Source organism: Macrobrachium nipponense, chromosome 41, assembly GCF_015104395.2.
Source record: "Macrobrachium nipponense isolate FS-2020 chromosome 41, ASM1510439v2, whole genome shotgun sequence".
Lineage (NCBI taxonomy): Eukaryota > Metazoa > Arthropoda > Malacostraca > Decapoda > Palaemonidae > Macrobrachium > Macrobrachium nipponense.
The window spans coordinates 2,752,593-2,768,320 of record NC_061102.1 but is presented as its reverse complement, the minus strand read 5'-3'; the positions used below and the strand labels follow the sequence as shown (position 1 = coordinate 2,768,320).

General features: G+C 33.4%; 1 protein-coding gene across 4 annotated transcripts in view; it reads left to right on the top strand.

The window, feature by feature from the left end:
- The window catches only part of LOC135212430 (unextended protein-like), a 173,990-nt gene extending 158,481 nt beyond the window's left edge, over positions 1-15,509 (top strand). The window contains exons 16-17 of one of the 4 annotated variants that reach the window (XR_010313899.1): positions 3,100-3,165; positions 10,545-10,681. Coding sequence is in view for 2 of the 4 variants with exons in the window: in XM_064245795.1 (XP_064101865.1) it covers positions 10,545-10,988 (444 nt within the window). In the remaining 2 variants the exon portion in view is untranslated. Of the gene's footprint in view, positions 1-2,738; positions 2,831-3,099; positions 3,166-10,544 lie in introns of all 4 variants that reach the window. The other 3 variants (XR_010313900.1, XM_064245796.1, XM_064245795.1) reach the window with 3 other exon arrangements.
- Positions 15,510-15,728: the final 219 nt, after the last annotated feature.

The window sequence follows — 15,728 nt, the reverse complement described above, 5'->3', positions numbered from 1 at the left end:
CTATGTCATCATCACCATGGCCTCCAACAGGCTCTAACATAAAGGGCCTATGTGAAAGTCCTTCACTAAGGTCTTTCCTGGGCATACCTTCCTCAATCCTCCTCTCATCACCAGCCTCCCAACTTGCAGTTCCCATCCAACAAGTAGGTCTGTGTCTTCTAACTTTTCAAGTGTCCACAGGAGCCCCACTGACACATGTCATGTACTCACCTCCTTAAAGCAGTGTGAAGGACATGTTAAAACCATCACCATCTATCCTTCATCATTACCTCACCTACATATACAGTAACTTTTGCAATTTCCTGTATAGCATCATTTAACTTGGAACTTTGTGCCTCAAGCTTTATTCTTCAGATAAAATTCGTTGTCACGGCATGATTTCACATCTACTTAGCTGTATAGATTGCACTAAGCTAATGTATAGCCACACTTTTATTCATAATTTCAGTCTTATATGATTTGTAGATCATTTTCAGCCTGGCCTTTGTTTGATTTTCCTTGTTTAGTTTTTCACCATGCATTGGGTTTGATGCTTATTATTCTGTAGGGCCTAATAAGTGCAAGAACTTTAAGAAATTCACAACCACTTTTTAAAAATAGGTAATAATTGCTTTTTTTGTGTACAGTGTGCCTTTTTTTTGTTCATGAGTGATCACGTAAATTTGTGTTCAACAGTGGTCAGGAAGTAAGCTATTGAAACTGAAAATGGTGCTGTTTAAGAGCTGATAGCTAAGTAGTCAGATGAGGAGTTGTAGGGAAGGAATGTGTGGGTTCTATACAGGTGACATTAAATCATATGGCTGAATAACTTATTCTATACTGCATTTGTACAGTGAATAGAATTGTATATATAGAATCTAAGCCTGATAAAATACCTCCTAAATTTTTATTTCTTCTAGACACACAAGAAGACATGCATTTAATTGGTGTGTTAGTGTATAATAGAAATTTCTTAGCTCATCTAATTGTTACAAGGACAACAAGTGGCAGTGGAATATCCTCAGAAAGATATTCTTTTACTGTACTTACAGTATTCTGAGGCTATGACCAAATGAAAGCAGCACTGTCAAAAGACTTGTGTGCTAAGGAGGTAAAAATACCAAAATGTTTTGAAAAATTAAAGAAGAACTGGAAAAAAATGTGAAAATTAGTGGAAACTTGGATAAAACTTTGAATAGTTGCTAGTTGAGACTAACAGCCATACAGCACCTGCACAATTCCCACCTGACAAAGACTGTGCCGTAGAGAGAAGGGGTCTTGGGAACATTTCATGGTATAGTGAATAGCATTATAAGTAATGGGTTCACTTTTAAAAATTGTTTAATAGAAACCCTCATAATGTAAATCTTAAGTTTAAGAAACCCTTATAGGTTAGATCTTAAAAGGGAGAGGTGGATGGTATTTCACTGACAAAGGCAGTGCTGGAGAGAAACTGTAGAAAGGTTTAAACATTTTGATGACTTTATTTTGTTTGACAAATGTTGTATTGAATGCTGGAATGTGTTAATACAAAAGAATTTCAAAGGGAGAGGCATTTGATGTTCTGAAGATTAGTAGATATGACTGTAATATCCTTCTCAGAAAAGCAGAATTATTTTACGGTCTTATTTTTTTATTTACACATTCTCGATTTTTTATTTGCAAAATTCTAGTGTTATAAGTATTCTATTTCACTTCAAGGCAAGTCTTGGAAAAGGGTGTCTTCAGGGTGGTACTTGACAGTACGGTATTAGTTGAGTGTTCATGTTTGGAGCATTTCACACTAAGTATACTTCTTTAGGAACCACATTGACTGGTTTCGAGGAGACTTCTTACTCAGAAGGTTTATGGTTTTAGTTGAACTGATTTATTTACAAGGCTTTAATGTTTATGCATGTATTTTTGTCCACAAAGCAAGAAATTGAATTTTGGTTGACAGATTAATGTAAATACAGTCTCTTAATTGACAAGTTTTTAACCCAAGTTCCTTATTTTTGTACACTAGTACAGATATTTACATTAAAATACTGTACAGCATTTACAGTCAGTGTATTGTACTGTATCAGCATGACTTTACAAGTTGAATACAGTTACAGATTACTTCAAGAATGCTAGCTTGAACTAAGAAGTATTAGCATGATGTTTCAGATCATGTACAGCATAGTTCTTTTGGAAATTGCTAACCTCAGTTAATATGTTAATATCATGCATGTTGATATACTTTACTAATGATAATTAAAATGTGCTTTGCAACAATATTAATATAATTCATAACTAATCGTTTGTAGGCTTCAGATGTCAGGAAGGTTTAACCTGTTTTATATTAGTATTTTCAAGGTGTTATCTCTAAGTGGAATTTTCCTAAAGACATCCTTATGCTGAGCAGACTTGAGGATTTCATCACATTTTCTTGACTTTCGTGGGTCTAATATACTTGGCATGGTTTTTGAATGTGTGTATAATTTGCTCTTGAAACTGATGTAAGCTATGTATGTTACGGTTAAATGATAGTAGTACGTAGATGGTTAATCTCATTTTATGAAGACTCTGCTGACTTGCATAATTTGTCTCTAGGTAGTGCCAGATAAGAGAAACCTGTTATAGGATAAGAGTTTACACCTTTTGCAAAGCAAATTAAGTAGGTGTTGAGTGGTGTCTAGAAATCCTTGCATTATTTTATTTATACCATGTACCCCTCATGACAGGAGAATATCTCCAAAGATCTGATAATTGTTTTGATATTGATCTTGTTTTTTCAGTTGCTACAGTAGCTAGCTAGCTGCTTGATGACCCCTCCCTAAAGTTATAATAAACCTGAGGTATTGGAAAATTATGGTGGTTGGTTCATAAGGTGTTGAATTCTTTTATTTTCTATTTATGTTGTGTACCTGTAAATTCTGTACTAGTTTTTGTGGCTTTGTCTTAGTGTCTTCTTATGTTTTGTCCATTGAAAGTCTTGGAACTTTACAAAAGCAACCAACTCCAACACCTTTGAATCAACACTACTTTATTTGTATAAATGACAAAAACTGAACTGCAGACACCTAATTCGATTTTCAGACATTTATTGTACGTATTACATTTAACCTTAATATAACCCTAAACAAAATTTTTCAACAGATTCAGGAATAACCCTAACAAGATTCACCTCATGTGGCATTTGAAGGCTGGAGTTATTGTGTTTAGGTAAAGTTTCAAGATGTTGGCTCTCATTTACTGACATACTTAACTTACTAACTTGGGTAACCTTTATGTGTATGCAGATACTCTTATGGGTTAATTTCTTGCAAGGGTTAGGGATGATGAATGTTTGATAGGAGTTTCAAAGATTTGGTTTTAAATTGCCATATTTTTCCTATAAAATGCATATCAATTTGGTAAGATAAAGTATTCCTCTGGAAAAACTAGTTTACTGGCTGCTAAGTGGGGAGACTTAGAATTGCACATTGATCAGTTTTGATTAACAGGCATTGTGAGGAACTTAATGCTAGGACTTTTGTTTGGAGGTTTCATTGTTGGAATTTTCAATGTCAGTTGACTGAAGAGTTATACATAATCTAGGTTTCCAAAATGGCAGCCATTTAATTGTTTGGCGATATATTGAATATACCTTCTTATCCATTTACAAACTTTCATCATAGTAGTATAGCAAGGGATGACTATTTATCAAGTTTTGTATGGATATGCCAAGTTGTTGAAAAAGGGTAAAGTCAGATTAATTTTTTATGGAAATTGAAGGGTTAGTTTTTGTTAACCAATACATAGAGCTTTAAGTCACCATAACATCAGCTTATGATAGATGTAATATTCTGTTCTGTAAGAATGTGTCCAAGTCAACTGAAGAAAGAATTTTTTCACTATTGTGGGTGTAACTTTCCTATCACAAATGGGTAATTTAATAGCAATAATAATTTTGCATTACTAAGATAGACTTTAACTAACAAACTAATTATTGCACATACCTGTCCAAAGATCCTCTTGTTTTCTGTGTATCTTATCTCACAGGCTATTAATGTTCAGATTTATTTTCAGTAGGGGTTAGAGTTTGCTTATTTAATTAGATTTGCATCCTCATTGGCCATATGTGGGAGACATTTTTAAGATTTCGCTTTATGAGATAAGGACATGTTCTTTAATATAACCATAAGTAATTACTTGTTTTATTTTTAATTCTAATACGTTTACAATAAAAGGAATTTTCTGATTATCTATAAGTAAAATTTGGCAATCTGCAGTTCTTTCTCTTACATTCTCTTTTGTCTTCCCAATGCATATGGCTTTATTTACATTGTTTGCTTGGTGGCAGGTAGCACAGTGTTACAACCCCACTATGTATTGAACAGTTGGTTGCAAAGCTTAATTGCTAACTTTTGCTGAGATTGCAAATGCTTTGAAACAAGGATGAAAATTGAAAACATATATGTTTTGAAGTTAGTTTTCGCAAAGATTAAGAGGTCTCTCTCTTATAAAATGCTCAGTGCCCCCATTTTGGAGTAATTTTATGTTGCTCATCTACACTGACCTCAGTTTATTACTGCTTCCAACAAAATGAGTAAATTATGAATTTGTTGACCTTAGCGCAGCACATTGGTTGAATTTGTCACCATATTGAATTAGGTAAACATGGCACAGATATCACTGATAATTATGAAGTACAATGAAGTGAGGGGATGTTTAGTTAGGTTAATGAGAGAGGTCTCTTGTGTGCAGAAGAGCAAGGCACTGGAGGGGGACAGTTGCGGTAAGTAAAAGGTTTCCCTTCCTCCAAAAGTCATACAAAACAGAGCCATGGCTCTCTCTTGCTGCTTAATTCTGAACAGAAATTTCATGCTGAAGAGCATCATCTCCATAAGTTGTGATTAGCCTGACATTTTAGAAGATACAGCAACCCTAAAGGTGGTAGTTAAAATTCTGTGGTGAATGTTGTGGATAGTGGCTATCACAATCCCCCTACCCAATAAGGGTTCCAGATATTGTGACAAGAAGGTTGCTACCACAAATACCTCATAAGAAATTCAGTGAGGTTTCTCATATGGAACATTGAATGTATTATTTTGCATTCATACATGAGAAGAAGCATCATATCTCTTATTTATGCAATATTGCTCACATTGCCACTGGATAACCAAGATATACATAGTCGTTCTTGATAAAGGGAAATTACTATCTTCTCCCAAGTAAGTATTTTCACCAATAGGGAGCCCTCCATTCACCATACCATTACTTGTCATTTTTGGGTTTACTAAACAAGTGACTGAGGATCATTGTTACTAATGCTGCTTCTTATACCTCTGACATTTTTCTCTTTACTGTCTTTTGAGCGAAGCCTGTGCCTGTTGCAGTTGTTTAAGACAGCAACATGAAGAAAGAGCATTACTTTACAGAACTCAATATGGTTCTGCTTTTTAGACGAGATGGAATCTGCTATTGAACATCGTACCATTTTACAGTTGGGATTTTTCAATGGCACTGTTAGGAACATATGGTATTTGCCTTATTTCTGTGTTGGGATTATTTTATGTTCAAGCTTAGCTAACCTTAATTAACTGCCTTTCATGTACATTTATATTAAGTATGTTGTTATCAGAAATGTTTGCTAGCGTTCAGCATCTCAGGACGGCAGACACATACATGGATTTTGTTGCAGGGTTTCTTTGGGAAGACCTCCTGAAATAATTCAATTCATTTTTATGCTTAAAAGGAAATTCTGTTACCATCATGGCCCTTGCTACTGGTCACAAAGAAATAGATTGAGGATAGATGCTGTAAAAACTTTTGTAAAGTGTTTTCTGTAACATTATTTATTATTAGTGAAAGCACTAACACAGAAAAGGGATGGTTAAGTCTTGAGTTTGAGAGTGTGGATAGTGGTACGTACACAAGTCACACGTGGAATGATGCGAGTTGTAACTTGGAGTTGTAATTTGGTGTAGACTATGTATCCAACATGTCCCAACATATCCTAGTACAGTAGGATTACCTAACATTTTCTCTTAAAGGGAACTTGATGTCTCACCATTCTAAGACCATGAATTACATGAAACAAAACCAAGTTACAAGATTTGAAGGTATCACAGTAGTAATCACTTTAAACAAGTCTAGGCTCTTAATAAAGTTGTCTTGACTGTAACCTTATAATGAGGTTTAAAAATGCTGCACTGATAAATAATTGTCTCTGGTACAGCATATGGACTCCACATTAGCATCTAGATTCACTATGCAGTATCCATATAGGGATTAAAGTACCAGCTTTCTAACACCCTTAAATACATCTGAAGGAATTAGAATTAATCTGCTATTATTGGCCCTAGCATTTATCTCTAGTCTTTAGAAGACTGCAGTACTTATTGTATAATGTCTTATGTGTAGGAAAATTGCTTTGTTAGTTAAAAATAAAGAAGTAATGAAATCTGCCAGTAGTAGTAAAAAGAACCTTAGGCATCTTTTGTAGGAAACTGCGTATGGGATAAACCCCTAATTTCATCCACAGTTGTATAGGATGCCTAGGATTTGTAGATTTTAGAATGAAATATAGATTTCGTGAGAGTTGGCTCAGGATGAATCAGATGAGTTTACCCACAAATGCCTGTGAAGTAGTTCTGTTTTGTCTGTAGGGCTGGCTGAGTTCCAATCATTACCTTGTAAAGGAGAGATTAATGATAGTAAAGGATTGTAATGTGGTTGATTATTGCTTATTGGTTTGAAGTTTCATTTTTCTGCAAGTATATAAAATTGCGTCTCAAGAACTTTTGGCAAAGCTCTCATATTTCAGCAGGGAATGTTACTGCGGTTTGTCTGTGATGATAAGGATGAGGTCATTATTGAGACTTTACATGCTATACTATGATTGAAAGTTTCTGTCTCATGGTTAGCCAGTTACACTGAGCGATAACGCATGAATAAAATAGGTTTGCATTTATGAAACAAAAGTTTTCTAATCTTACAAATAAATGAGTATGTTTAACCCTAAAACCCAATATGAAAATTACCCTTAGTAAAAATATTACAAAGCAGAAAAACCTTGAAAACAAGCAGCAATTACTGTGATTGGACTTTTATCAGAATATGATAGTGATTTTGGGAATAAGAGTAGTACTATAGATTTAACCATGCGTACCTCCCAGAGACTGTAGGCAGAATGGAAAATAATCCAAGCAGAAGTTTAGGCAAGAATAGCATAATGTTATAAATGAAGGAAATGTGCCATAAGTTAGCATAGAGAGAAAATGTTTGCCATAAAAGCATCACTTCAAGTAGACAGGTGACTTTGCTGCATTCAAGGATATGGAGGGGAAATTGCAGTGACCTTATTACTAACTTCCATCTTGTTGCGCATGGAAATGACAATGAGGTTCACAGTCAAAGCCTGTTGCCTGAAAAGCGGAATAGGTAACGAAGTTGGCAGCCAAGGCAATGTAGGTGGGAAATGTTTACATTTCAGTTGACATTAGGGGAGATGATAAGCTATCATATGGGTCAGTATTTTGGGCTTGTAGTCAGTCCCTTTTTTAATGTTCTGGGTCCATAGCTTGGGTGCAATACGTAGTGCCTTTTTGGTTGGAATGGGAAAGTGTTTCCAGGAAATATAACTTGAAGATGATGGATTTGGATTGGATCTGGTGGCTTGCTAATGAAAAACTGGTTATGGGTGATGGGATGCTCTCTTTTATTCTGCAAAGACGTTGGTGGTTGGATAATGAGACCATTCCTTTTATTCTCTTCTAGTATGTGCTAATTATTGTAGTGCATTTGCTACGTTTTTGATGGTGCTACATATTTATTTTGAATGTGTTGGATTATTTGAGTATTTATTTCACTACTAACTATTGGAGGTTTCTCCTTATTTGTAAAGTGTGCAAAATTCTTTTGTGTTATTGTTGATACATAGCTAAGTCTGTGTACTGTACTGTACTGTACGTGAACTTAAAAATGTTATCTGTCTATTTTTTCCAGTCTTGAAAGATGCATGTTAGCTTGATGAAATGTGTGCCGGTAGTTATAGTTCATTGTTGATAGCATATAATGCAACTGGCAACTCATTTGTAATGTACTTTGTGCATTTTTCAAATCATTACAGTGCTGCTTTAAGTATATTTATCCTGAGGACATGAATTTCTTAAAAGACTCTAGACATAATTATGTGAAGTGTAGCATACAATACAGGAGTACGTAATTATTTCTGTTAGGTTTTATTGTTTTGCTATAGTTTTATGTTGAGGTCTTATTGTTGCCTTAAGAATGTTACTTTAACAGAAATATTTCTTCAAGTCAAGAAAGATGGCTCTGCAATTGCCCAGAAGATTCACTTTTGGTGTAATCCTTACTTACTTTCCTCATACAATGACTCCCTGTACATTAATTGATGTGATGGTATATGAGACCCACTTCCAATTTCAGTAGGGAAAAATCAGAGAAAACTTGTAGTGTATTCTCTGGTTAATAACCTAAGCTGTTGTAGCATGGCTGTATTGAATGTATAGGTATATACCATTTGTCCTAGACAGCTATATGGATTTCCTTCTTGTATTCACAGAATTATTTTTGATTCACATACCTTTTACTTTAAAATGTTTATGTTTGCCCATTCACCTGAACAAACTTTATTTCTTGTTGTATAGGAATGGCTTTGAAGTTTAAATATTGAAAAGTTTTTATTTGATAAATCCAGCTACAAGCAGAATGTATGGAAGAGACTATCGGAAAGAGTGGCCTCATCTTAATGGGAAAATTCCTGACTTACTCTGACTTAATACTAATTACATTCTTAAGCTCTGTGGAAACTTAATGCAATGAATAGTAGCTTTTGTGTGCAAAAATGTCAAATATACGTATACAGTTAAGGACAAACAAATGGTTGTGGTATTAAACCTTCATTTGGCAACTTTCCTTCAATTTCTGACAGGCTTTACTATATCTCACCTCATCATTCTTTACTCCAGACATACATTGGAAGTAAAGTATGTAAAATATTTCGGGATTACGTTTTTACTAACGAGTAGTGGACATAATTTAAAAAGAGAAAAATTACCAACATCTTTTATAGGTTGTTTTGCGCAGGAAGGAGGCAAGGCAAAATGACCTGAGCATAGTTAATCTAGCCACAAGCCTGTCCATTATTTAATGCCTGCATTACTTGTTGCAACAATTCCTTTATCTCATATACTAATTCCTTTATATATAGAATACCCAAAGTATTAGTACTTAAATAATAATAGTGATGTTTGATTAGATAAGTGTGCAAGACAGTATTATGGAATTGATCAAGTTGGCTAGAAACGTTTATGCTACTTTTTGAAAGTAGGTCTCGTATATTATCAAGTATTGTACAGTAGTATATAGTTGAGGCAAAATTAATATGAATAGAAAGTTTGGAAAGTTTGAAATCACATCTTGAATCAATTTTTAAGGCACTGATCAACTGTAACAAATATGTCCTTTTTTGTAAACAAAGTTAATATTTTCATAAAAACCTTTTACAATTAGCACACATTCATGGTCTTCGAATTATCTGGATGCTACAAACCCTCTGAAATAAAGAAAGAAGACAGCAGTCATTGCTATATGCTAATATTGATTCTCAGCTTTCTAGCATTAATCACACATCACAGATAGTGTTCATGCTATCTTTTTCAAAAATTGAGATAAGCAGGGTTGTGGTTACTCCTTTAAAAAGATATATAAATTATATATAATCTACATACCAGGCATTACAAACAGACTTAGAAAATTAATATACCATTCATGTTGGGTAGTCTAACCCGACTACCACATTAAATAGCTCTTGCTATTTCATCCTACAAAAGATGAAAAAAAAAAAAAAAAGTGGGCCTCTAGATCAGGAAAAATAGTTTTATGGTTTCAGTGGCCAGAGGATGAACACAAAGCTCTTAAGCTCTTCATTGTGAATAAGTACTGTTCAGTACTAACTGAATGCTTCAGGGAATCTGTGGATCCACCCACATATTTGCAATAATGACTGCCATCTTTCATTTTAACTCAAGGTTATTGTAATGTTCTATGGAGACCATGAATGTGGGTTGATTATAAATAATGTATAGCTCTTTGTTCTCTGCTAGACTGATTTTCTTGTCAAAAATTGTGTTGGCATCTACTTTGGTAATTTATAAGAGTAATAAATACCGGTGATGTAATGTTTCATAATGATTTGATTTTACAGAAATAACTGGGGGAAAATATTTTCCTATCCCACTTAATTGAATCTTTGAAGTGCCCCCTTAGTTTACTTAATAATGCAGGAATGATTTATAATCCACTAAAATTCCTTCGAGAGGTTTTCATTGAGATGGGAGTTAACTTATCATTTTTACAAGTAGGTTATTGAATACAATATAAGTTATGAAGTATGGAAAACTTAAGCTAACATTTTGTTTTTAGTATTTTCAATACAGCACTGGAAAACTAAAATACAGTACAGTATTAAATATTTATATTTTGAGATATCACAATACAGTACAATATGAAGTATTGGCATTTTGAGATAGAATTAAGAAAATTCATAAGAATCTGCTTGCAATGAATACTCATCTTTAAGATCTTTCTTACAGGAGACTTCAGGAATGCCAAATGGATCAGCCATCCAGTTTAATAGTGTCAGTTCCATGGAGTTTAGCAACCACATCTATCCTCCTTCTCCTGCCTTCAACAGTAGTATCAAGAACTCCATCTCAGTGCCAGGAACTCCCCTCAGCAGCCACAGCCAACTAAGCATGAAGCCAAGCAACAGTTTTACAAATCTGCAAGAATTCCCTTCATCAGTGAGCAGTGTTAATGTTGAAATGACTCGCGGCGACAATCAGAATTCAACTGCTAGGTATCCTCTAACCAATAATTTAAGTGAGAGTTCAATCGAAGATAACGGTGAACAAAATGTCGTTGGTAGCCCAGATGTGATCGCCAACATGGGCCGTCACAGTAGTGTTGATTATAAGCAGAGTAATTTAGACGATGAAGGGGTTTTAGTTCACCGTCGGGGAGAGAGTTTTTCTTGAAAGAGGGTAATCATGTCTTTTATAATAGTCCTTGTGGCATTAACTCAGTCAGCAGATTGTAGGGGTCTGCATATTAGGTTGTGTAGATATCGTAAAGAATGTAAAGAATGCGTAACCTTTCGGAAGAAAGGACTGTTGATCGTTGTAGTCTCCCCTGTACATAACAGAAATAGATGACAGCAATCTTTTACTGATAGGTGAAGTTTTTTTAGGAATGAATTAGTTCAATATGTTATTTCCTTTTAATACACCACATAAGTACTGTAGTAATAATTTAGCAATAAAGTTTTGAAAGTTACTGTAAAGTGAGTGTGGAGGAAGTTTAAAGATTACTATATTACTTTTAATACTTCTTTACTAGTTTGCCCATGGTTGAATGTATGCTAGTACAGTTGGTTTTAAAGTTTTACAGATAGGAGATATATACACTTGAGAGTTTATCAGATTTTCACTTTGAAAATGTCCAGTTGAAATTTTTAGTTTTTGGGTGAAATTAATGCAGACATGTAATCAACCATAGACAACTGTTTAACTCTAAAAGTATATATATACTGTATATTTAGACTGCATTTTTCCTTGTCATTTAAGGTGTGTAGGAATTATTTGGGAGATCACTTAAATATAATTTTACTTTTGCTTTGATGATAGATGAAGCAGTGCTTTCTAAAAATGTACAGTTTAGGGACAAATACGGCATAAAACTTTTGACTTACAAGTTCATCCAAGGCATATGGTACTCATAGGATAATATTGTTGTTGATAATAATGGTGTCAGCGGAGAGAGATATAATCTTGGTCATGGGTAACTAATATCCTAAAACTTTCCTTTCAAGCTATTATAGTTAGAACATGGAATTTTTACTTAAAGTTACAGTAGTGCTGTATATGCTTTCCTTTTTGTAAAGGAAAATCACTAATGTCATTACAGCTCTAGTTTTATTACATAACTAATGGCTGTTTCATATACTTTCACTTTATTTCTTTCCTGTGTCAGACTCTGCATTGGCTCTGTTTTACTCCACATTGCTTAAATGCAACGCTATCTTTATATCCAGGAAAACAGTAAAAAAAACAAATTTCACTCTCATTGTGTCATATGTGCCAACTATATGTTAAAAATTGAAGGTTTGTAGTCAATCAAATTTGAGTTTTAGAGTTTTTTTTGCACTGTATGCCTTTATAATAACTCGATAGATTTTTTTTTCCATGATGGAAAATACACTATTTTTAATCACTTAAGTACCTTTTTATGAGATTGATGCTTATTGCATTTTTAAAGCTTAATCATTTTTTACTTTCCATAGGCATGGGATACAGTTGTATTCTTGTCACACAGACTTTCTACTTTAATTAGCCAGGAATTTCATTTTAACAGCATTTTTATGTACAAAAAAGTAATTTTATCGAGTGTTTAAGCAGGAATACTGTTAAAACACAGTTAGTTTTTTAAATATTGTGAATTTCTTACAATATTTATTGTGGTCGAATCAGCTGAAATTTTCTTCTGGTTTTGAACAGTGTACTTTCTCTAATGCAATATAAATAAGGTCCACACACTTATTTCTAAAGAAATTTTGCGGCTCATTATTACAACTCCCAGTTTTGTCCAATTTTTACTGTGTGCTTATAGTAATCTGTTAACATGTATGACTAGGATATCCTTTTTCCATCTTTTATAACTTCTACATTTAAACATTCTGTAGCTTAGAAGAACAATAATAGAAGGTTGTTCATATGAAAATACTATTTAATGTAGTTAAATGAGTGAATTGCAAAAAAAATTTAATGATATAATGTTGTAGCAGTATTTTTAACAGGTTTTGCATTATTCGTGAAATTTACCATTTTTGCTATTGTGGATTGCTTGGCAGAGATCACTGCCCCTTAAAAAAACCTTGAGCCAAGGTTAGAAGCAATTGGATGTGTCTTGCCTTCATGCTGTCTAGCTCCACATCTTATAAATATTGATGAACGGGACATTCTGATATTAATATTTCTTGTTCTTTAGTTCTTAGTGTCAAGCTGTTAGGGAAGTCAAATGGTAAGTTATCTTAAAAATTCTGTGGAAGAGAGAGAGAAAAAACTTGAAAGATGGTCATCACCTTTGCTCTTGCCTGACTTTCATAAATTGGGTGTCAGCAAGAAAATCTTTGTTTTTGTTTTCAAGAATTAATGGGTATGTTACAAATGAAGTTCTCTAGGATAATTAGGGTAAGAGACCACAATGAGAGAAAGGTCATAGCTCAAACTGACTTGTCAGTTCTCATTTTGTCGTCATTATGCTGTGGTTAATGCTAGAGAAAAAAAAAATATTAGAAGCTTTTATAGACTATATTGGTTGATACTAGGTTTCCTGAAATATAAAGTTAACTGAACATTTGTGATATTTACAGAATAGGAAGATTTTATCTCACAGTAAAAAAAATAAAATATATATATATATAATATTAAAGGGAATAAGGGTTCAAGCATTAGCTGTTGTTAGTACTGTAGTTTGTACGGTGGGTTCCTCGGTGAATATGAAGTCAGATGAGCTCATGCAGTGCATCAGATACTTAAGACATTGGATACAGTTGCTGTGCAAGAAGATTGCGTTATGATGATTGTTGAGTGGTGGCAAAGAAAAAAAACAAAAAACAAAAAAAAATGAGGGACTTTCTAGGTAGCAGGAGTTTAGTGCTGTGATATATATGGTCTTGGTCAGCGAGGTTATGATCACCATTGTTGTATATATACTGTAATGTAATTGTTACATTGGTGTACATAATCTTAACCTTTCTGTTTGAATTATATTCTATAATTTAAAGCTTTACGAATGTAAATTATAAGAGAAGATTCAAGTATTGCTATATATATTAAACGATTGTTAGGAGAAGGTACAAAAAAAGAAGTGTTCACAAAAGTCATCCCTCAATTGACAATCACTTCAATGTGGTACATAAATTGTTATGTTTTTCAGTAAGTGAATCAAAAATGTTTTTCTACCTCTTGACTAGTGTAGTGAAATAGTGTGCTTTTTCTGTTATGAAGATTAGATCTCTGTGGACTTTGTTCAACAGTTTAATCATGGGAAAAGATACAAAATGGAGTCTCAAGTTAAACATTAGTTAAGACTTCGTTATTAAATGTAAATAGAAAATACTATGAAGAATTTTAAGTGTTTTATTCTACAGTATTGGAAGCTGTCAATTTAAATGTGATGCTGTTAACAAGTAAATGAAATGTTCATGTGTTTCACACTTAGTGTTCCTGAAGTGTTGTTGGCTGAATTGAATGCAAGTTACAAATATATTGTAGTCCATTATGAGTACTTGTGCCTTCTCCTTGGCTCTGTGTTCATAACCTAATTGAACTGAGCAAGACCACAAAATAAAACCATACACGGGTATTGGAAGCTGAATAGACTAGGAACACAGCAATCAAGAATTCAGAACTATAGTATCCAAGATTTCGAATTGCATTTATTTGAAATTCCATTATGGAGTAAGTCTAACATACTAAGGCTTGGTGATTAAACTTTAGAGCTTAAGTGTTATGTGCTTTAGGACGTATTGTGATGTTGCACATGTAACAAAAGTCTTTTGAACATTAAAGAAAATTGCAGTTAATCAAAGGTAAATATTATCAATAGTATTCTTTTGTCGTACGCTTGCGGTAAGTTTGTTCCATTTTGTTCACTTCAAATAATTTCATGGAATTAAAATGTACAAAATGAAATGGATTTCTATTCTAGTATGCATCTTTTGTTCGCATTTTGCCTATTGAATGATGAAAGTTGTCGTATAAAGTCTGTTCCTGTTTGCCAAATGTCATGAATAACTCTTATTACCATAATTTGCCAAATGTCTTGAATAACTTTTCTCATAATTTGATGGAACTTTGTAACAAAGTTAACAAAATGGATATTCTCATTAATTAAGTCATTTTGTAGTAAATTACAGCAGACTAAACAAATGTACATATTATTCTCGCACACTTGTGAAAAATTCGATTGATAGAAATGAAATTTAAAAGAACAAAGCAGCCTTGAAGAATAAAGTTGATAGGTATTTTATTTTTAAATTCCACAATCTACTTTCTCCTGAAAATTAAGGAAAATGTTTACTTCAGGTATTCCAATGATTGTACTTTCAAGTGATATGTTTTGCAGATATGTATGTTATATGTATGCACATATATATTTTTTATAAAAATTACATTTTGCGTGTTCGAATAATATTTACCCTTGGTAGTCTGTCCATTATGCCTTGAAAGACATGATAGCTATAAGATATTTCATTTAATTTATAACATAAATTTCATAACTTATGATAAAAAGTGTACAGAACTCTTGCTTGTGTGAGAGGGTATGTTCTGGTGATGCCAAGTGTTAAATCCTGTCTCATATGTTAAGGTTCCTCTGGGGAATATAAATTATGCTCCAACCCAGCCGTGAAGATTAATAAAAACAGCTCTACAGTTAAATGTATATAATAATCACTACAAATGTTTATTTTCACTAAAATAAAATAGACAAGTTAATTCTGATTATTTATTCTTAACCTTTTTATGAAATGGTTTGTGGATTTATTTGTAGGTACCAGAATGCATAACTGAACCAGAAAGAGGTTCTCAAAAAGTGTATTGCAACATTAAATTGCCTTTTGTTGTGACATACAAAAATTTACGGAATCCTTACATAGTCCAAAACATGCCAGAAGTGCATATAACAGTGCAGTTTTTAGTTCAAGCTGTGGGTTT